General features: G+C 44.9%; 1 protein-coding gene across 1 annotated transcript in view; it reads right to left on the bottom strand.

Annotated features, from left to right (window-relative positions):
• Positions 1-23,396, bottom strand: part of LOC139380727 (exportin-4) — a 57,790-nt gene that overhangs the window by 25,091 nt on the left and 9,303 nt on the right. Inside the window, exons 3-11 of the mRNA XM_071123702.1 lie at positions 21,552-21,693; positions 21,301-21,439; positions 16,928-17,044; positions 16,189-16,342; positions 5,933-6,045; positions 2,224-2,381; positions 1,262-1,436; positions 951-1,127; positions 46-188 (exon numbers count right to left, since the gene is read on the bottom strand). Of these exons, the coding sequence (XP_070979803.1) occupies positions 46-188; positions 951-1,127; positions 1,262-1,436; positions 2,224-2,381; positions 5,933-6,045; positions 16,189-16,342; positions 16,928-17,044; positions 21,301-21,439; positions 21,552-21,693 (1,318 nt within the window). The remainder of the gene's footprint in view (positions 1-45; positions 189-950; positions 1,128-1,261; positions 1,437-2,223; positions 2,382-5,932; positions 6,046-16,188; positions 16,343-16,927; positions 17,045-21,300; positions 21,440-21,551; positions 21,694-23,396) is intronic.

Here is a 23,396-nt window from a genome sequence, read left to right as displayed (position 1 = left end):
ATCGGTATCGGTATTGAAAAATCATAATCGGTCGACCTCTAATACCTGGTCAGTAGGGGGATACAGTGGTTGGCTGCTATGCGTCCTAACATGCCGATGCTGGCCAGCTGATCTGAGAACAGCTCTCTGTCATCCTCCTGTAACTCGTTAATCTCATCCTCCTCATGAGATGCCACGCCGTTCACCGTCTGGAGGGAGGGAGAGAGACCATGATATTAAAGAGGGACCGAGACTAAGGAAGGAGAAGAGTCAGATGAAGAGAGAGCGAGGAAGAAAAAAAACAGAAAGAAAGAGTGATGGAATGTATGACAAAGGAGTGAGAAGATGTGGATCACGGTGGATTGACTGTTGAAAGTGCTGACCTATCATTTACCCATAAAAACAATTGACTGACTGTTTATTTTTTGTTGTTTTTTGTTTGCTTATTTATTTTTTAATTTTACCCCCTTTTTCTCCACAATTTCGTGGTATCCAATTGTTAGTAGCTACTATCTTGTCTCATTGCTACAACTCCCGTACGGGCTCGGGAGAGACGAAGGTTGAAAGTCATGCGTCCTCCGATACACAACCCAACCAAGCCGCACTGCTTCTTAACACAGCGCGCATCCAACCCGGAAGCCAGCCGCACCAATGTGTCGGAGGAAACACCGTGCACCTGGCAACCTTGGTTAGTGTGCACTGCGCCTGGCCCACCACAGGAGTCACTGGTGCGCAATGAGACAAGGATATCCCTACTGGCCAAACCCTCCCTAACCCGGACGACGCTAGGCCAATTGTGCGTCGCCCCACGGACCTCCCGGTTGCGGTCGGTTACGACAGAGCCTGGGCGCAAACCCAGAGTCTCTGGTGGCACAGCTGGCGCTGCAGTACAGCACCCTTAACCACTGCGCCACCCGGGAGGCCGACTGACTGCTTATTTGAGTCTAGATTGAAGCGTGTGTGTGTCTCACCAGGTTGCGGGTGCCGTCAGGCGCAGCCAGGTGACACTGGATGTAGGAATTGAAGACCTGAACAGCGGGCTGGACGAAGCAGCCGCGGGGGAAATGTTCATCATCCTGAACCAGGGTCAGCCATGACTCTAACAGCTTGTCATACGCCTCCATGTATACCATGTCATCCTTATCCAGCTGGAAGAGAGAGAAAAATAGAGCGAGAGAAGAGAGACTCATTGAATGTGTGTTTTCAAAGCAACAGAACAAAAAATAAAAGAATGGATCAACTATGTAATGTTCCTGCAGTAAGGATTGAGTGTAATGCTGACCACTTCCTCCAGGGCGGCGCTGCGTCCGAAGGAGCAGGTGAGGAGGGTGAGACAGTTGATGAAGGAGGTGAAGAGCTCGCTGGGCAGGGCAGTCAGGATGACACGGGGAAATGTGCTGATCAGGTTGGAGATTATGTTAGAGATGCCCACCGCCTCAGAGTCCTCGATCTCTATCCTGGGGGAGGGACACAAACAAAACACAACCTTAAAGGAATGTTGGATCATTTCATTCAAAATCTGGAAGAAAAAAAATGTAATACAAATTTTAAAAAGTATTTCAGAAATATATGTTTGAAACAGGCATGGTATGAAACCAGACGCAGTGCTGCCCAGTGTGTGAGCACTGAGCAGTACCTGTTGCCCGGGTAGGGCCATGTTTCCACAGCCCCAGTTAGAGTACTGTTTTTGAGGCCTGCCTGCCGTAGCTAGTCTACTGCCTAGAACAGTGCGGCTCGCTAAACCTTATCAGATAGATTTCAATAGCAAGCAGAGCTGTTCAACCACTGCAGATTGGCCATCCTGCCCGCATGGTTTTCCGATGATGCAACTGGAAAAAAGCTCCAGGAATAGGTGATTACGGAGAGAGCGAGCGAGCCCCTAACTCACTCCGCCTACTGAGTCACGAGTTCCGAGCACAAGTGTGGGTGTGTGTGTTTTATTTATACATTCGAGCAGAGCCCTGTTGATTCAGTTAAGTACTACTTCAACTGAGAGGACACACAAGTCGATACATACAAACAAATACATACAAATCACATCATTCATGCTACCAGCCTCCAGTCCAAATAATCCCACTAACACGCGTACAGGCCGTCATAATAATCATGCAGTACATGATATAAAGGCCCAAGTATCAAATTCAATTAGAGCTTCTTGCATGCACAGAGGGCAGCAGTGTTTCTAGCCCTGGATTGGGTCCATTGAAACCAACCAGAATTAGTTTAAGGCTCTGACAGACTCACCCATTGATCATGCTGAGAAGCCCCTCCACCAGGTGGGCCAGGTAGGAGACCTGGGCACTCTCATCGGGGAAGATTGGGCCGTGCATGGAGGCCAGCTGGGCCAGGCACTGCAGGGAGTCCTGGGCCATGTCTGAGTCCTCACGGATCTTTATGTGGACCTGAGTGGAGGGGAGCATGGAAGGTTAGAATTAAATAGTTGTTCTTTTGAGCAAGGGAGATATAATAACATACAAGCTCTTGCCCATGTTAGTTTTAAAGGACAGAGAATATATTTTTTTCTGATGACGATTATGATGATTGTGTGAGACCATGAATGTAAAATGAGCAGAGCGGTGAAAGCATCTGGATGAAAACCTATCCAGGTTATTTATCTACAAAAGACTGTGCTGTAATGGAATAGACCCCAAACATGATTTTTACCTCCCGTACGACATTGTGCATCTCAGACAAAGTAACACGGCTCAAACACACACCTGACCAGGGCCGGTTATGCCACGGGTACAACTGACAGAGCCACAACTCTCAATGCAGTTTCAGTAGTTTCTGTTTACATCCAGAAAAAGACAGCATTATGAGACAAACTGAAGTGACAGACTCACCGTCTTCTGAAGCAAAGGGAACAGAGAATGAATGCTCAAAATGCCAGCCACTGGACCCAGACACAGTAACTCTGGATGTCAACACAGACAATACCAATCGATCAGAGAGCCAGTCTGAAACTTGCTGAGGCCGTCTCAATCAAACCCAGAGTCAGTCAGTAGTCAGAGAGAACCTGTAATTGTACGGTGAATCGGATGTGAAGTGACCGGGCAGTGAGGCAGTTTCAGCTCCACTGTGGAGCAACGTGTGCTTTCACTGACAGGCAGCGCAATGAGGACTCCTGGCTCTGAATGCTCACTCAGAGCTCTGTCTATTCTCTCCGTCTGCTTTTTCTCCTTCTCTTACTGTTATCGACCCTGAAAAAGCCCTGGTGCTAGCCACACAATCCCTACGCAACCCCAAACAGCTCCAGAACACTCTCCACACCTCAAGTATCCCTTTTTCCTCTGAGAAACTCCTTCTCTCAACCTCCCTGTCTCACTCCCTTTCTGGCTTTCCCACCCTCCCTCCCCCAGCTGTAGTGGTTGGTTGTCGGCCCAGTGTTCCAAGGACTCTGATGCTAATGTAGCGCAGCAAAGAGATCTCTGCTGTTGATGAGTGCTGCTGCTGCCCTCTCCAGAGTCTGAAGTCATTCTCTGGAGGAGTGGAGTGGAGGGAAGGAAAGAGGGAGGGAGGGAGACAGAGAAAAAGAACGCAAGGCCAAAGATCGCACACCGCACGCGCTCTAAAAACAGCTGCACCAACGAACATCCGCGCAGCGCTAGCTATGCCAATCGCCTTGAGTACGACTATAGTTAGAGACAGGCAGGGGGTAGAGGGGGGAATCAAAACAAGACTGGGTACTCCTCTGCGGAGAGAGAATGAATTTCCTATTTATAGCAGGAGACAAAGCCTGGTGTCTGTTTCCTCAGGGGGATTGAAGGCTCCCCTTTCTGTTTTTTTAAATTAACTGAGCGCTTCCGAATGATTGTCTCCCCCCTCTCCTTTTCTCACTACCTCGTTCGTCAGATTCAGTTACTGCCGCCCAGGGTAGAATCAGCCATCGTCACATCATCATAGGCTCAGCTCTACAGACGCAGCCCTGATTGGGTTTACTGGGCAAACAGAGCTGGAGTGTACGTGTCAGAATGACAAATTAAAGGCACTCTCACAAGCCAAAACCAACGCAAACCACAAACAAAAACAGTCGTAGACCCAAATTACAGCTGGTGGGGAAAATGTTAACTTAGAGCTCATTTCAATAGGTGTCAAAAGAACAGAGAGGATGGATACGATGTATTTTGAGGGTGGCGTCATTCCCATCGCTGATTTATCCTCCCCGGCCTAGACCAATGTCTCAAGAGTGGAACTGAGAACGCTATTCATTCAAATGACCTCGAACATTTGTTATTTCTTTCAGATCTGTTAGTCACTGAACTGAAGCTTCAATTTTGCAATGTAAAGGACATAGGTGATTCTATGTACCTGGAGGGAGACCTCTTTCGCCAAATTCTGCCCCTCTCCAAACCTCCTAGACCACTTCACCTCCAGAGTAGGGTCATTTAAAGGGAGATTGACACCTACAAAAAGGGAGATGGACCCCCTCAGGGTCCTTACGGTATGCAAGGCGAGGGGTGTTAACGGGCCCCCGTAATCTAGGGCCCTATAAAATCAGTCTTATTTTCCCCCAAAATTCTGTTTTCTCCTGGGTTTCCATTTCTACCCGTTTTTACCTCTCAAAATCATACGTTTTAAATAGAAAAACAACAGAATTGGATGTTCTAAATCCACAACAATGCTTAAACCACATAAGGAGACCACTTTTTAGGTCTGGGGAAAAACGAAGACATCAGAATTTTGGGTGTAGTTACCCTTTAATGAAAGTGGGCACCAGCCAGATACCGTTGTTTGGTTAGCAATGTTTCTGTAGCGCTCATGTGATTGCAGAATCATGATACAATTTTGCCAGGTAGGCATAGGCTACTGTGTAGTTAACATTTAATTGAGAAGGTTTTTGGGAAAGCCTTTCCATCTACCAGAAGGTTATCATTAGCATCATTGCTAAAGGCTATACTAAGTGTAGCCATGCGCGGGCACAGGCGCGCACACATTCCTGTGTCGTTTCAGAAAGTTGCAGGAAAATACAAATCACTGATGCATTTTGTTAATGTCTTATGATGAAAAAATAAAATGCTTGAATTCCACTTGTCTGGATGCCATGATCCCGTCCGCAACGTCGATTTTATAAGGCCCTAATAATGCCAAGGTTAGCGTGTAATCCTGACATCGCTCTGTTTGAACTCTGACCCTGGCGGCACGTGTCTGGATGGCCCCCTCCATGGGCCTTCACCCTCACAGCTGAGGATTGAGGAGCAGCAGCTGAGCACCCACCAAAACACACACACACAACGAACAGTTGCACTACAGCAGTCTTACAATAACAAACACCCCATCCACCACAAATACCACAGAGGGAGGTAAGAGACACTAGCCCTCTGTTAGACCAATATACTGGTCAGTGGTCAGACAATACAATAGATCTTCTGGCCTCAAACCACTCCATAAAACGAGAGGGGGTTACACATGTATAACTTTGCAGAGAAGCTGAACAAAAAAAGACCATAATACAAAAGATATCTTCCAGGGCCAAACCACTCAAAACCTCTATGGGCCTCTCAACCTCAGTCATCCAACAACATATCTCATGTCAATTGTAGAAATTGAGAGATGCAGAATAGAGAGAAGCCTCCAGGTTGGGGATATTGCCTGGAGGAGAAGGGAGCAGTATTTGGCAGAGAGAGCCTGGATGCTGAGGGAGAGTTGACTGATTTGTTCCACACTCAGACACAGACACAAACACTTTATAAAAACAAGTTTTACTACTATATCTACACGTCACTTAGGAAAAATACTACTACATTGCATTGCAATAAAGATCATTTTTAATACATGCCTCACTATAAAATATGTCATATGTTTCACATGCCTCATAAAATACACAGTTCAAACCCTCCCTCTCCTAATCTGTGGTAAGAACTACAAAAGAAGACAAACGGTCAAAGAACAGTCAGCACGACACAAATATATTCTAGCTACAGAGAGACGAAGAGGAGAGAAAGATAAGACTCACGGTGAAGAAGAGGTCCATGACGCGGGTGTCAAGCAGAGCTTCTCTCCAGGTCTCTGTGGGCTTCAGCATCACGTTCTGGGTGGACTCAAACATGGCGATGTAGTGGCGCCCCAGTGACCCCCAGGTTAAGGCCAACAACATAAGGAACGCTGACTCTCTCACACAGAGTCCCTGTCACTAGAGCCCTCTCTGTCAGTCACAGTGGAATCTGGTCTCTCAGCCCTCTCCTTCTCCTCTCTGAGGTCTGAGTGCAGTGGAAACTTGTGGTTACTAACTCACTAGTTCATCAAGTCTACCACGCTCTCCCTCCCCGACCCTCTTGCCCTCTTTTTTACACTCAAGGCTGTCTCTCTCTTTCCTTCACTCTGTCGTTTTCTCTCCCTGTCTGTGCTGAGGCCCAGTGAGGAAACTCCCACAGGAAAGCCAGTCACTGGCACAGACCAAGCATTCCACTGGGCAGGACCAACAGTCACTCCCAAACACACCCTACACAATCGTGCTACCGAGACAGGTGCGTTTCTGTGCCCCTCACCCCACAGCAGCCTTGCCTTTTTGCCCATTTAAACAGCTCTGGTCCACCAGAACGCTAAATGAACAGACCGAGAGAGAGAGAGAGTGTGTGTGAGAAGCCTCTTGGGAAGAGTGTTGGAAACTTGAGTATTAACTCTAGAGCCCAACAACCACAGTGTTCATATGTGTGAGAGATTTACCTTACCTACAACCTTGTATGTATCAATCAAATAAAAGTATGATTTGGGGGTATATACTCAAGCAATTTGGAAGGGATCTTAGATCAAATAATGGATACTCTTCACTTTATGTAGTGTAAAGTAAAGAAGGTCATATGTCTGTATGAGCATGAAAGTACATGCTTGTGGACGGATGGATGTGCACAGTCAGGTGACTTTTTCCACCTATCACCCATCTCGATCATCACACTGTCCAACCTTCCAGCACGCTCCAGAATAAGCAACAGTACTCTGTTACCTCGCCGACAGAGACAAAGGAAGAGGAGACGTAGAGACCTCCTGCTGGGCTCTAAACCCTGCTGCACTAAAACGGGTCTGGATGACAGGTCAAACATCCAGCAACACTTTTAGAGCGTTGTTTTAGTATCAAACATTTACAGTTGTCCATCAACTGTCTCTCAATTTAGTTATCTGTCAACAGTGTTGCAACTCAAATGACTGTGACATCAGTAGAAGTTAGATGACTGTTTAAGTATCTTAACACTATTGGTGTAAACACACTGTGATGAATAATATTTGAAGTCTATATAAAAGTGTGTTTACTTATAGTGAAAGCCTATATTGAACTCATCTAGGTATTTTCTGTCCAGATGACTTGAGGCCATTGTATTTAGATACTGTACATCGACAGTGGACGTGTTAAGAGTGCAAAGCTATGTTAAGGAGTGGTAGGGTTTAAGTGATACATCCTCCACTAAGTCTTGCTTGCAGCCTTGCCATGTGAAATAACACTGGAGGAATGCCCATCACCCCCACCCTCTTCTGCCCTAATGCTCTCCCCAATAGGGTTGGCCCGATAAATTATTAAATCGAATATCGTGATATTTGACATTGACTATATACACTGCTCAAAAAAATAAAAGGGAACACTAAAATAATACATCCTAGATCTGAATGAATGAAATATTCTTATTAAATACTTTTTTCTTTACATAGTTGAATGTGCTGACAACAAAATCAAACAAAAATGATCAATGGAAATCAACTTTATCAACCCATGGAGGTCTGGATTTGGAGTCACACTCAAAATTAAAGTGGAAAACCACACTACAGGCTGATCCAACTTTGATGTAATGTCCTTAAAACAAGTCAAAATGAGGCTCAGTAGTGTGTGAGCACATGGAGGCCTGTGCGGCCCCCCAAAGAAATGCCACCCCACACCATGACTGACCCACCGCCAAACCGGTCATGCTGGAGGATGTTGCAGGCAGCAGAACGTTCTCCACAGCGTCTCCAGACTCTGTCACGTCTGTCACATGCTCAGTGTGAACCTGCTTTCATTTGCGAAGAGCACAGGGTGCCAGTGGCGAATTTGCCAATCTTGGTGTTCTCTGGCAAATGCCAAACGTCCTGCATGGTGTTGGGCTGTAAGCACAACCCCCACCTGTGGACGTCGGGCCCTCATACCACCTTCATGGAGTCTGTTTCTGACCGTTTGAGCAGACACATGCACATTTGTGGCCTGCTGGAGTTCATTTTGCAGGGCTCTGGCAGTGCTCCTCCTGCTCCTCCTTGCACAAAGGCGGAGGTAGCGGTCCTGCTGCTGGGTTGTTGCCCTCCTACGGCCTCCTCCACGTCTCCTGATGTACTGGCCTGTCTCCTGGTAGCGCCTCCATGCTCTGGACACTACGCTGACAGACGCAGCAAACCTTCTTGCCACAGCTCGCATTGATGTGCCATCCTGGATGAGCTGCACTACCTGCGCCACTTGTGTGGGTTGTAGACTCCGTCTCATGCTACCACTAGAGTGAAAGCACCGCCAGCATTCAAAAGTGACCAAAACATCAGCCAGCAAGCATAGGAACTGAGAAGTGGTCTGTGGTCACCACCTGCAGAACCACTCCTTTATTGGGGGTGTCTTGCTAATTGCCTATAATTTCCACCTGTTGTCTATTCCATTTGCACAACAGCATGTGAAATGTATTGTCAATCAGTGTTGCTTCCTAAGTGGACAGTTTGATTTCACAGAAGTGTGATTGACTTGGAGTTACATTGTGTTGTTTAAGTGTTCCCTTTATCTTTTTGAGAAGTGTATATATCTTGAAGAGCAAGATGATTTATTGTGATGTGCAAGACTATACTCTATTTGACTTTACAAATCAAAAATATGCAGTTTTATCATTTAAGACTATATCAATATGTTGAAAATAAAACCTAAATCAAGGGTTCTCAAACGTTTTCGGGCTGGGGACGCCTTTTGTGATAGCAAATTCATCAGGTACCCTCTCATAAATCGGGAGGGAGATCCAAATAGCACACAAGGACTTTACTAAGACTTCGGCAGTGCATGACAGGGCGAACCAAGTCTCGGGACCTGGGAAGGAACATTTTAATTCTACATATTTAATGTGTTTTGTTGTTGCAGTTTTAAAGCTAATATCCTGCAATTCTACAAATATTTCCACGAGGCAGAGAAAACGTTGCAGTTTTAAATTGGTGCATTTATGTAAAACAAATAAAAATATGTATTGCGTGCGGCTGCGGCCCGGATTTTCTGGAACCCAAATTGCCGCAGCTATTAATAGATATTTCTGCGCATGTACAGGAATAACAAATAAAGTGTAGCTGCTGCCCACTCCGCTCCCTACGTAGTTTATACTCAAGTGTTCCCACCGCGCCACTGCCTCTTCATTCACATGGGAGGGGGAAACGTAATGTTGTACACTAAAGACACGATCGACATGTTCCAACTATGCCTCAAGCGTGATTTCATGTTATTTATTCATGTTGTACACTACACAAAAGACACGATCGACATGTTCAGACAAACTGTTGTCTGTTGTAAAAGTATATTTAGGCAAAGCAAAACACACAGGGAGTCAACATACCAATTACTTGCTCATCATTACAAACATTGGCTAGTTCTTTTTTCATCAACTCTCGCTACGATATGGCAGCATGAGGAATAATCGGGTGCTGGGCGATGCAAAACAAACTTGCCCATTGTCAGACTGTTTACCGGTCTGGGTACACAGCTAGGTAGCCTACTCGTGTGTTACTTGCATCATCTTAAGGTGGTTAAAACGCAGATAGTTTTTTGCCCCAATGCAAAATTCAAGTGGGGAATTACATTCCTTTCAGTAACTCTGGCTAGTGGCTACGATATGGCAGCAACTATAAAGATTAGCCTACATTATCACACAAAACATTGATTGGTTTTACTCCAATGCAATTTGTGTGCGCTGCTTGTAGTTTTGATGTCTTCACTATTATTCAACAATGTAAAAAATAATTAAAATAAAGAAATCTTTGAATGAGTAGGTGAGTCCAAACTGTGTGTGTGTGAGAGAGATACATAAAAAGAAAACTGGCCGCGGGACCACTTGCAGTACCTCTGCGGACCCCTAGCCGGTCCCTGGTCTCTAAATGAATAGAAATGTATAAAATAAAGATGTTTTATTGTCACATACACCGTATAGGTGCAGTGAAATGTGTTGTTTTACAGGGTCAGCCATAAACTAAGCTCATTTTTTTTCACTAGACAATTTATTTATGAGAATGTGATTATAATATTGGAAATAAGCATACAAATGGGCCAAAACGATTATATCGGATATCGCAATATTTGGAGTAGCATACGGTAGAAGCGGTCTCCCCAAATATTACCCGATTCCCCCTCACCTGTGCATGAGTTGGGACAGCCATCCCCAAGACAGCCGTATTCCCTGTTTAGTGTGTGTTTATGTCAAGGTCCCCAGTGGCTCAAGGCAAGGGGCAGAACATAGGGGTTGTGTCATCCACAGTAGCCATTCAGAGCACCTGACCAGCCTTGAGCTTGACCACATCTCCATCCCGACTCTGGGGTTAACATCAGCGTGGAGAGACGCGCTGTCTTACTAACGCAGGGGCCACATGCTGGGCCCAGAGGGGGGAGTGTGGCGCAGACAGATGAAACACATGCCACACGGTTGGTTTGTGAAGGATGGAGCCACTGTGGTGTTTTAAAAAGAGTCTTTAAAAAGGAGGGGGGGGGGGGGGGCCTAACAGGCTACAGCTGCCAGGCATGCAATTAAGGAGTGGCCCCCTGATACACACACAGTCACGGACACACACACTCAAATTCAGACAGAGAGACATGTCTGATACACATGGACAGAAGGCCACACCGCTTTACCTTCCCAGAAGTCTTCATAAATCTGTTCTCCGATCAAACAAGCATCCAGACAGCACACACACACCAGGGTTTCCGTGAGGAAAATGTGGCGCCGGACAAGTGACCGGGAAGATTTTAATTTATCGGACATTTGAGAAATGTATCGGTCATTCAAATGCATTGCATGTCCACCCACGCAGCCAGAGCCATCAATAGACAAGGGATGTTGGCCAAATGAGCCACAATTACAAAAACACAATTCCTTGAGTTTCATTTAGCAGACATCTTAGGCAGAGACTTACAGGAGCAATTAGGGTTAAGTGCCTTGATCAAGGGAACAGAAATGTTTCACCTAGTCAACTCGGGGATTCGAACCAGCAACCTTTCGGTTACTGGCCCAACGCTCTTACCGCAAGGCCACTTGTGTAAAAGTTCATAGCCTACTGTTGTATAGGTTTTCCGTTCTTAAAACAATAATTGTCCATCTCACAGTTCAGTTGTCAGAGATTTGAGCACTAAATGCATCGGTATTGCATGCACAGGCGTGCAATGTACGATTTTAAATATATAAAAAGAAAGAGAAGCTTAGGCCTAGCCCCAGAGAGAGAGAGAGAGAGCGAGAGAGATGCCAGTGGCATGCTACAACAACGACATGCATTTCTTTACCCTTGTCAGACAGGCTACTGCGTCTGCCGACACAGATAGACGTACAGAAAGAGGCTAATTCATTCCTTTTCTATACCAATATTTTTTCTAAAGATAAGCATTATATTGTTAGATTATAGGAGTAACTATGGTAGGCCTAAAACATTCTTCCTCACCTCAAGTTCAACTGTTGGAGTCAGTAGGAGCGCCGTTGCCTGCAGTATAATAGGCTAATAGCCAAATCAACAGCCTAATAATTGTCTGCTCTGTATTAGGTTTAAGATGGGTTATAAGCAGGCCTGCCTTAAAATAAATATCATTAGCCTATTGCTATCATTTGTTGGGTATGTTAGGTAGTAGTCTTTGTTGGTAATTGCTGCAATATAGACTATTCAAAACTTTTCAAAGATTTTACAGAGTTAATGTTCATATAAGGAAATCAGTCAATTGAAATGAATTCATTAGGCCCTAATCTATGGATTTCACATGACCGGGAATACAGATATGCATCTGTTAGTCACAGATACCTTAAAAAAAAGGTGACCACCATTTGCCTCATGCAGCGCGACACATCTCCTTCACAGGCTGTTGATTGTGGCCTGTGGAAATTTGTCCCACTCTTCTTCAATGGCTGAGCGAAGTTGCTGGATATTGGCGGGAACTGGAATACGCTGTCGTACACATCGATCCAGAGCATCCCAAACATGTTCAATGGGTGACATGGCTGGTGAGTTCAGCTTCCAGGTATTGTGTACAGATCCTTGCGACATGAACTTTGGATGAATGGCACGACGATGGCTCTCAGGATCTCATCACGTTATCTCTGTGCATTCAAATTGCCATTGATAAAATGCAATTGTGTTCATTGTCCGTAGCTTATGCCTGCACATACCATAACCCTACCACCACGGGGAACTCTGTTCACAATCTTGACATAAGGAAATTGCTCGCCCACACGACACCATACACGCTTAGTGCCATCTGCCAGGTACCGTTGAAACCAAAACTCATCTGCCAAGAGCACACTTTTACAGCGTGCCGGTGCCATAAAAGGGGAGCATTTGCCCACTGAAGTTGGTTACGACGCCGAACTGCAGTCAGGTCAAAACCCTGGTGAGGACAACGAGCACGCAGATGTGCTTCCCTGAGACGGCTTCTGACAGTTTGTCCAGAAATTCTTTGGTTGTGCAAACCCACAGTTTCATTAGCTGTCCAGGTGGCTATTCTTAGACAATCCCACAGGTGAAAAAGCCAGATGTGGAGGTCCTGGGCTGGCGTGGTTACACATGGTCTGCGGTTGTAAGGCCGGTTGGACGTACTGCCAAATTCTCTAAAATGACATTGACCTCCAATGTCTTATAGTAGAGAAATGACATTCAATTCTCTGGCAACAGCTCTGGTGGACATACCTGCAGTCAGCATGACAATTGCACACTCCCTCAAAACGTGACACATCTGTGGCATTGTGTTGTCTGACAAGACTGCACATTTTAGAGTAGCCTTCTATTGTCCCCAGCACAAGGTACACCTGTGTAGTCATAATGACATTTAATCAGTTTCTTGATATGCCACACCTGTCAGGTGGATGAATTATCTTGGAAAATTATAAATGCTCACCAACAGGGTTGTACACAAAGTAGTGCACAAAATGTGAGAGAAATAAGCTTTTTGTGCATATGGATAATTTCTGGGATCTTCTATTTCAGCTCATGAAACATGGAACCAACACTTTACATTTTGCGTTTATATTTTTGTTGAGTGTAATAGCCTGCTCGTATTTCCCTATAAACAAAGGCTTGATTTACTTTTGATATTACCCTAACAAAGTTTAGAAACCTTTGATGTGGTGTAGCTATTATTAAGCTTTAGCTACTGACAGTTGAACTTGAGGTAAGGAAGAATGTGAGGTGGAAAATTATTGTTTTAGGAAAGTAAAAAACTATTGGTTATAAAGTTTTACATATGCTACTGGCTGGCAGGTAGTCTACAGGTTAAGAGCGTTGGGCCAGTAACTGAAAGATTGTTGGTTTGAATCCCTGAAATGACTAGGTGAATAATATGTCAATGTGCCCTTGAGCAAATACTACATATCGAAACACAAGGAATAGTGTTTATGTAATTTGTTATATGGCTGTTTTGAGGACACATACATTTAGCTCATTTGGCCAATATCCCTCGTTTATTGATGGCACTAGCTGCGCCAGGTCGGAGGTTTCTTTCTCACTCTCTTTCTACTCACGGATATGAATGCATATGGGCTCCCGAGTGGCGCAGCGGCCTAAGGCACTGCATCTCATTGCAAGAGGCATCACAATACCCCATAAAGCATGTCTCTGGTTCGAATCCAGGCTGTTTGACATCCGGCATTGGGAGTCCCATAGGGCGGCACAATTGGCCATCATTGTAGAAAATAATTTGTTCTTTACTGACTTGCCCAGTTAAAAATATATATATAGACAGATAAATGTCTTGTAAATTTCTCAAATGTCTGGTAAATTAAAATCTTCCCGGTCACATTGTACAGAGACATATTTTCCAAACGGAAACCCTAACACACATCCACACACAGGACCATGTCTGGCATTCCAGACGGACACTCAACAAGCTGTGGGGTTTAAAGAGGCTGGCGGCAATCCACCCCCTCGCCTGTCCCCCATTAAAGAGGCCTGGTTATCAGGCTGCTATCTGGTATGGGCACAGACACACATGGCCTCTTTGAAAGTGATACATAACCCTGGTTTGCAGCGACGCCACCTCAGATCCCTTTAAACACAGAGGCGGGAGAGAGAGGCTGCTAGTCTGAGTAGGATTAACGCTCCAATGAGCTCAACAGGCCAATGACACACGTGTGCGCACCCACACAAACGCAGCCAAATGAGCACAAACGCAGCCAAATGAGAGTAACAAATGAAAACATAAGTGGTACGACCATATGCCACACCCCAAACCTTTTGCACTGTACCCAAGACAGCCACATTTTCATGACGCACCTAACATACAAGACCAAGGTTTATGATCAAACCAGTCTACAGTGTTTCCTCTAGGATTTTTCAGCAGTGGTGGTAAAGTTAGGGTGGCCAATGGTGCGGTTTTAAAGGCCCCCCTTTCAGCCGCAGAGACAATATTTTACTGTTTTAAAGCTAGTTTCTGCAATTCTACACATTTTCCATGGGGCGCCATTATCTTTTCTAAATACTTTATATCTGCTTTTAGTCATTTAAGACCACGCGGAAAATGTTTTACCATCCCTAAAATTACAGTGCATTCGGAAAGTATTCAGACCCCTTGACTTATTCTACATGTTGTTATGTTACAGCCTTATTCTAAAATGGATTAAATAAAAAAACATTCCCTCAATCTACACACAATACCCCATAAAGCGAAAACAGGTTTAGACAAGGCACACACCAGTCTATATAAGGAACTACAGTTCACAGTGCATGTCAGAGCAAAAACCAAGCCATGAGGTTCAAGGAGTTGGCCATAGAGCTCAGATAGCATTGTGTCAAGGCACAGATCTGGGGAAGGGTACCAAAACATTTCTGCAGCATTGAAGGTTCCCAAGAACATTGTGGCCTCCATCATTCTTAAATGGAAGTTTGGAAACTCCAAGACTTCCTAGAGCTGCCCACCCCGGCCAAACTGAGCAATTATGGGAGAAGGCCTTGGTCAGGGAGGTGACCAAGAATCCAATGGTCACTGACAGAGCTCCAGAGTTCTACTGTGGAGATGGGATAACCTTACAGAAGAACAACCATCTCTGCAGCACTCCACCAATCAGGCCTTTATGGTAGAGCGGCCAGACGGAAGCAACTCCTCAGTAAAGGAATATGACAGTCTGTTTGGAGTTTGCCAAAAGGCACACAAAGGAATCTGATTATGAGAAACATGATTCTCTGGTCTGATGAAACCAAGATTAAACTCTTTGGCCTGAATGCCAAGTGTCACATCTGGAGAAAACCTGGCACCATCTCTATGGTGGAGCACGGTGGTGGCATCATCATGCTATGGGGATGTTTTTCAGCGGCAGGGACTGAGAGACTAGTCAGGATTGAGGCAAAGATGAATGGAGCAAAGTCAGAGATCCTTGATGAAAACCTGCTCCAGAGCACTCAGGACCTCAGGCTGGGGTGAAGGTTCACCTTCCAACAGGACAATGACCCTAAGCACACAGTCAAGACAATGTCGGAATGCGTTCGGGACAAGTCTCTGAATGTCCTTGAGTGGCCCAGCCAGAGCCCGGACTTGAACCTGATCGAACATCCCTGCAGACCTAAAAATATCTGTGCAGCGACGCTCCCCATCCAACCTGACAGAGCTTGAGAGGATCTGCAGAGAATAATGGGAGAAACTCACCAAATACAAGTGTGCCAAGCTTGTAGCATCATATCCAAGAAGACTTGAGGCTGTAATCGCTGCCAAAGGTGCTTCAACAAAGTACTGAGTAACGGGTCTAAATACTTAAGTAAATGTGATTTCATTTTTTATATACATTTGCAAAAATGTCAAACAATCTGTTTCTGCTTTTTCATTATGGGGTATTGTGTGTAGATTGATGAGGAAAAAAACAATTGTATCCATTTTAGAAAAAGGCTGTAACGTAGGAAAATGGGGAAATAGTCAAGAGGTCTGAATACTTTCGGAATGCACTGCATTTTCAAAAACAATATTTAATTCAATTCTTCCATGACCCAAAGAGAATAAACTGCTACCCACTAGTGGGTCCTAACCCACCAATGGGGAAATACTGCGGACGCAAGAAAGGATATGATTGGGCGGCAGGAAGTTCCAGCTAAGAACCTGATTGGCCAGGGCCAGGTATCTCTGGAACACAGAGGACATCTGAGCGTTGAGGTTCTCTCTGCGACTGAACTCCTGCAGCACCTCCATGGTCATTACGAAGATCTGACGCAGGTTGTCCTCCTGAACGTGAACACACATCAGAACAAAAACACATGCACAAAAGGTGTCAACACAAAACACACACTATTACCAAGCCAGAGAGAGCATAGAATTCAGTTAGATGAACAGAGGAGAAAGGAGGAAAAAGGAGCGGGAGGAAAAAGGAGCAGGAGGAAAAAAGGAGCAGGAGGAAAAAGGAGCAGGAGGAAAAAGGAGCGGGAGAAAAAGGAGCGGGAGGAAAAAGGAGCGGGAGGAAAAAGGAGCGGGAGGAAAAGGAGCGGGAGGAAAAAGGAGCGGGAGGAAAAAGGAGCGGGAGGAAAAAGGAGCGGGAGGAAAAAGGAGCGGGAGGAAAAGGAGCGGGAGGAAAAGGAGCGGGAGGAAAAGGAGCGGGAGGAAAAGGAGCGGGAGGGAAAAGGAGCGGGAGGAAAAGGAGCGGGAGGAAAAGGAGCGGGAGGAAAAGGAGCAGGAGGAAAAAGGAGCGGGAGGAAAAGGAGCGGGAGGAAAAGGAGCGGGAGGAAAAGGAGCGGGAGGAAAAGGAGCGGGAGGAAAAGGAGCGGGAGGAAAAGGAGCAGGAGGAAAAAGGAGCGGGAGGAACGGAAGTCTGACCTGAAAGATGCGTTTGCAGCTGCCGTGGAACTCCATGTTGAGGCCGATATTACTGGTCTTACTGGAGCTGGAGAACTCACTGATGAGGGCCGTCAGGATGGAGCAGGCCAGTGTCTGCTGCAGGGGCACACACACAGGTCTGAGGTCACACACACCGTCTGACGTCATTTGTCACATTGAGGGTAGCTGACAGAGGACAGCAGCCGGCTTACTAAAGAGGACAGATCTAAATAGACCCAAGCCATGAAAACCTACCTGGCCTCCTGAAGAATGATTGCCATCTAGTGGAGACAGTTATACTACTGGAAGAGCTCATATCAGGTTGGTGAGGCCAGAAATCTCAAAGGAACGGTGGGTACCGCATGGGCATTTAACTCCTCTGTTTTGGGGACCTGCGTGGTTCTGGTACCGGCTCCGACCAACATTTTAGCTTATAACTCTGACATCACTTTAAGCTGGGATGTCCCTCCTACCATTTAATTCGCTCTTCCGACTGTCCAACTCCTGGCTGAATCCTACGTCACAGCCCCTAACAACATTTGCCTGGAATCCTTACATCATAATGCAGCAGGAGTGGATTCGTCACTGTGGCACATTCAGAGATATTTTAGATTACTAGCTATAAATCATTCATAGATTTTAAACAAAAACACTGTCATAAATGGGCAAGATTAATATAAGATGAAAGGCTAGTTCCTAACAAGTTCAGGAAGACACGCTAGAGTTCTGTGAGACATTCACAGAAATGGGGGCAGACGTTTTGATCAAGAAAGACCTTAAGAAAATGTGCATTTTAACACTAAACATACAAATATGTATTTTACAGTTATAAGGAAGGTGAAATCTTATAGTTAGTCGTTTTATAATTTGATTATAGTATTTTTAGAAAGCATATCATTAATTTCAAGCCTTATTCATACAGCTGTGTTGAATAGTAAATACAGTTCGGAAAGTACTCAGACCCCTTGACTTTTCATTCTAGCCTCTTTTAGCCTCATTCTAAAAGGATAAAATAAAATCCTCAATCTACACACAATAACCCATAATGACAAAGTGAAAAAAGGTTTTAAGACATTCAAAATAAATTTAAAAAACACCTTATTTACATAAGTATTCAGAACCTTTGCTATGAGACTTGAAATTGAGCTCAGGTGCATCCTATTTCCATTGATCATCCTTGAGATGTTTCTACAACTTGGGAGTCCACCTGTGGTCAATTCAATTGATTGGACATGATTTGAAAATGCACATACCTGTCTATATAAGGTCCCACAGTTGACAGTGCATGTCAGAGCAAATACCAAGCCATGAGGTCAAAGGAATTTTCTGTAGAGACCTGAGTCAGGATTGTGTCGAGGCACAGATCTGTGGAAAAGTAGTAAAAAATATCTGCAGCATTGAAGGTCCCCAAGAACACAGTGGCCTCAATCATTCTTAAATGGAAGAAGTTTGGAACCACCAAGACTCTTCCTAGAGCTGGCCGCACATCCAAACTGAACAATCGAGAGAGAAGTGCATTGGTCAGGGAGGTGACCAAGAACCCGATGGACACTCTGACAGAACCTCAGAGTTCTACTGTGGAGATGGGAGAACCTTCCAGAAGAACAACCATCTCTGCAGCACTCCACCAATCAGGCCTTTATGGTAGCGTGGCCAGACGGAAGCAACTCCTCAGTAAAGGAATATGACAGTCTGCTTGGAGTTTGCCAAAAGGCACCTAAAGGACTCAAACATGATTCTCTGGTCTGGTGAAACCAAGACTGAAGTATTTTGCCTGAATATCAAACGTCACATCTGGAGGAAACCTGGCACCATCCCTATGGTGAAGCGTGGTGGCAGCATCATGCTATGGGGATGTTTTTCAGCGGCAGGGACTGGGAGAGGAGACTAGTCAGGATCGAGGGAAAGAAGAACAGAGCAAAGTACAGAGAGAACCTTGATGAAAACCTGCTCCAGAGCGCTCAGGATCTCAGACTGGGGTAAAAGTTCACCTTCTAACAGGTCAATGACTAACCACACAGCCAAAACAATGCAGGAGTGACTTCGGAACAAGTCTCTGAATATCCTTGAGTGGCCCAGCCAGAGCCCAGACTTGAACCTGATCAAATAGCCCTGGAGAGACCTGAAAATAGCTGTGCAGTGACGCTCCCCATCCAACCTAACAGAGCTTGAGAGGATCTGTAGGGAAGAATGGGAGAAACTCCCCAAATACAGGTGTGCCAAGCTTGCAGCGTCATAACCAAGAATACTCATTGCTGTAATCGCTGCCAAAGGCGCTTCAACAAAGTACTGAGAAAATAGTCTGAATACTTATGTTTGTTTACTTATGAATACTTATGTGTTTTATTTTTAATTACATTTGCAAAAAAAAATCTAAAAACCTGTTTTTGCTTTGTCATTATGGGGCATTGTGTGTAGATTGATGAGCAAAAAAAAACAACGGAATCAACTGTAGAATAAGGCTGTAACGTAGCAAAATGTGGAAAAGGTCAAGGTGTAAATGCTTTCCGAAGGCACTGTACATCATAAAATATTTGTACTGTGTACTTGAGCTTGTGTCCTCAAAAGTGACTACTCCTCAGCAATATATAGCTATTTTTACCAGAAAGGTGATATTTTAACCTTTTTTTGGAGTATGCAGCATTAGTTATTGTTTATGGCCCTCTCGTGATAAATAATTACTTTTGGGGATAATGTAGATTACATACATTTTCAATTACATTTAACTGGTTTTAAAGCCAGAAGCAGAGTGAACATCTATCACTGTGGGATTTGAAGGAGTGGACTTGTGGAGCTCTTTTCCCATATCACTAACGAGTGTACTCCTTTCACATCTTTGTTAATTATGACATTCTGATGTTTTTTCCATGAATGTATCATTTGCCCAATCACATCCCTTCTTTGGACACTGTGTTAACAACCCTCCAGGCAAGCTTCAATGCCATACAACTCTCCTTCCGTGGCCTCCAATTGCTCTTAAATACAAGTAAAACTAAATGCATGCTCTTCAACCGATCGCTTCCTGTACCTACCCGCCTGTCCAACATTACTACTCTGGACGGCTCCGACTTAGAATACGTGGACAACTACAAATACTTAGGTGTCTGGTTAGACTGTAAACTCTCCTTCCAGACCCATATCAAACATCTCCAATCCAAAGTTCAATCTAGAATTGGCTTCCTATTTCGCAACAAAGCATCCTTCACTCATGCTGCCAAACATACCCTTGTAAAACTGACCATCCTACCAATCCTCGACTTTGGCGATGTCATTTACAAAATAGCCTCCGATACCCTACTCAACAAATTGGATGCAGTCTATCACAGTGCAATCCGTTTTGTCACCAAAGCCCCATATACTACCCACCATTGCGACCTGTACGCTCTCGTTGGCTGGCCCTCGCTTCATACTCGTCGCCAAACCCACTGGCTCCATGTCATCTACAAGACCCTGCTAGGTAAAGTCCCCCCTTATCTCAGCTCGCTGGTCACCATTGCATCTCCCACCTGTAGCACACGCTCCAGCAGGTATATCTCTCTAGTCACCCCCAAAACCAATTCTTTCTTTGGCCGCCTCTCCTTCCAGTTCTCTGCTGCCAATGACTGGAACGAACTACAAAAATCTCTGAAACTGGAAACACTTATCTCCCTCACTAGCTTTAAGCACCAACTGTCAGAGCAGCTCACAGATTACTGCACCTGTACATAGCCCACCTATAATTTAGCACAAACAACTACCTCTTTCCCTACTGTATTTAATTTATTTATTTATTTTGCTCCTTTGCACCCCCATTATTTTTATTTCTACTTTGCACATTCTCCCATTGCAAATCTACCATTCCAGTGTTTTACTTGCTATATTGTATCTACTTTGCCTTTACCTCCCTTATCTCACCTCATTTGCTCACATCGTATATAGACTTGTTTATACTGTATTATTGACTGTATGTTTGTTTTACTCCATGTGTAACTCTGTGTCGTTGTATGTGTCGAACTGCTTTGCTTTATCTTGGCCAGGTCGCAATTGTAAATGAGAACTTGTTCTCAACTTGCCTACCTGGTTAAATAAAGGTGAAATAAATAAAAAATAAAATAAAATAAAACATCAGATCTTTTTCAGAGTGGACTTGTTGATCTGAAAAAATATCAGAATTGGGCTGCGGAGTCAAGTAGGCTGCGTTTACCCGGGAAGCCCAATTATTTTGACCAATAAGATCAGCTCTGAAAAATATATTACATGAAAAGATAGGATGTAATTGGTTAAAATAACATTTAGTGAGAAAAATATAAGAATTGGGCTGCCTGTGTAAACACTGCCTTATACATGTGTCTCGTGTCTGTGATAAGTGTAAGAATTAGACTGGTGTTTCTTACCACTGTGGGGTTGCCGCTGCTGATAAGCTGGCTGACTTCGTGGAAGATACCTTTACAGTTAATGGACTTGTCCAAAGAGCCTCTCTTCACTATGACCGCTACAGCCAGCAGGATCTGCTCCCGGACATACTTCTGTAGACTGGGGGGGAGAGAGGAGAGACTTATTTTTAAACTGCATTAGAGGCCTACGTGAAGTGAGATTGATAGATCCTTGAGAATCTAATTCATGCTGCCGCTACACACACGCCTACTTGGGTCTCTGTAAAACGTAGGTGAGGAGGAATGTCCGGAGCGACTCGATGCTGGCCTTCTCCAGCAGGATCCACTCCCGTACCACCGCCTCCATGACGGCCGTGGCTGCCTGGAACAGCACATAGTCCACCTTACTGGTCTCTGTGGAGGGTGACAGATGCACATTAATCACAGAGTAGCGTTAGAATTTCCCTTCACTGGAACTCAGGGGCCTAGCCCAAACCCAGAACATTATTCTTCCTCCACCAAACTTTCCAGTTGGCACTATGCTTTGGGGTAGGTAGCGTTCTCCTGGCATCCACCACACTCAGATTTGTCTGTCGGACTTGCCAGATGGTGAAGTGTGGTTCATCACTCCAGAGAACGCATTTCCACTGCTCCAGAGTACATCGGCGGAGAGCTTCACACCACTCCAGTCCAGTCGACGCTTAGCATTCATTGCACATGGCGATCTTAGGCTTGATGTGCGGCTGTTTACGATTATGGAAACCCATTTCAGGAAGCTCCCGACAAACAGTTATTGTGCTGACGTTGCTTCCAGAGGCCGTTTGAAACTCCGTAGTGAGTGTTGCAAACGAGGACAGGCAGTTTTTACTTGCTACGCTCTTCAGCACTTGGTGTCCTGTTTTGTGAGGTTGTGTGGCCTACCACTTTGCGGCTGAGACGTTGTTACTCCTAGATATTTCCACCTCACAATAACAGCACTTAAAGGGCATACATTTTACAAACTGACTTGTTGGAAAGGTGGCATCCTATAACAATGGCACATTGAAAGTCACTGAGCTCTTCAGTAAGGCCATTCTACTGCCAATGTTTTCCTATGGAGATTGCATGGCAGTGTGCTCGATTTTATACACCGGTCAGGGTGTGGCTGAAATAGCCGCATCCACTAATGTGTTTCCACATACTTTTGAGTATATATAGTGTATTTCAATCAATTAATAGGCTAAAACGCATTATTTCACAATGGGATTTTTTTCTTCTCCCAGACAATTGGTTGGCGCCAATTTGAATTAAATCAGCTTTTCTCTCATTTATTTTTTTTTTCAATCGGCCAAATGCTGGCTAAAGGAAACACTGCTGTGGGCACACCTGCACACATACAGTATCATATATCACCCACACAAACTTTTACAGATGCACAATTGAAAGTAGAGGTCGACCGATTATGATTTTTCAACGCCGATACTGATTATTGGAGGACCAAAAAAAGCCGATACCGATTAATCAGACGATATATATATATATATATATATATACATACACACACACACACACTGCTCAAAAAAATAAAGGGAACACTTAAACAACACAATGTAACTCCAAGTCAATCACACTTCTGTGAAATCAAACTGTCCACTTAGGAAGCAACACTGATTGACAATAAATTTCACATGCTGTTGTGCAAATGGAATAGACAACAGGTGGAAATTATAGGCATTTAGCAAGACACCCCCAATAAAGGAGTGGTTCTGCATGTGGGGACCACAGACCACTTCTCAGTTCCTATGCTTCCTGGCTGATGTTTTGGTCACTTTTGAATGCTGGCGGTGCCTTCACTCTAGTGGTAGCATGAGACGGAGTCTACAACCCACACAAGTGGCTCAGGTAGTGCAGCTCATCCAGGATGGCACATCAATGCGAGCTGTGGCAAGAAGGTTTGCTGTGTCTGTCAGCGTAGTGTCCAGAGCATGGAGGCGCTACCAGGAGACAGGCCAGTACATCAGGAGACGTGGAGGAGGCCGTAGGAGGGCAACAACCCAGCAGCAGGACCGCTACCTCCGCCTTTGTGCAAGGAAGAGCAGGAGGAGCACTGACAGAGCCCTGCAAAATGACCTCCAGCA

The sequence above is a fragment of the Oncorhynchus clarkii genome, chromosome 22 (assembly GCF_045791955.1).
Source record: "Oncorhynchus clarkii lewisi isolate Uvic-CL-2024 chromosome 22, UVic_Ocla_1.0, whole genome shotgun sequence".
Classification (NCBI taxonomy): Eukaryota; Metazoa; Chordata; class Actinopteri; order Salmoniformes; family Salmonidae; genus Oncorhynchus; species Oncorhynchus clarkii.
Note: the sequence above shows the minus strand (reverse complement) of the source record. Positions and strands in the feature narration are given on the sequence as shown.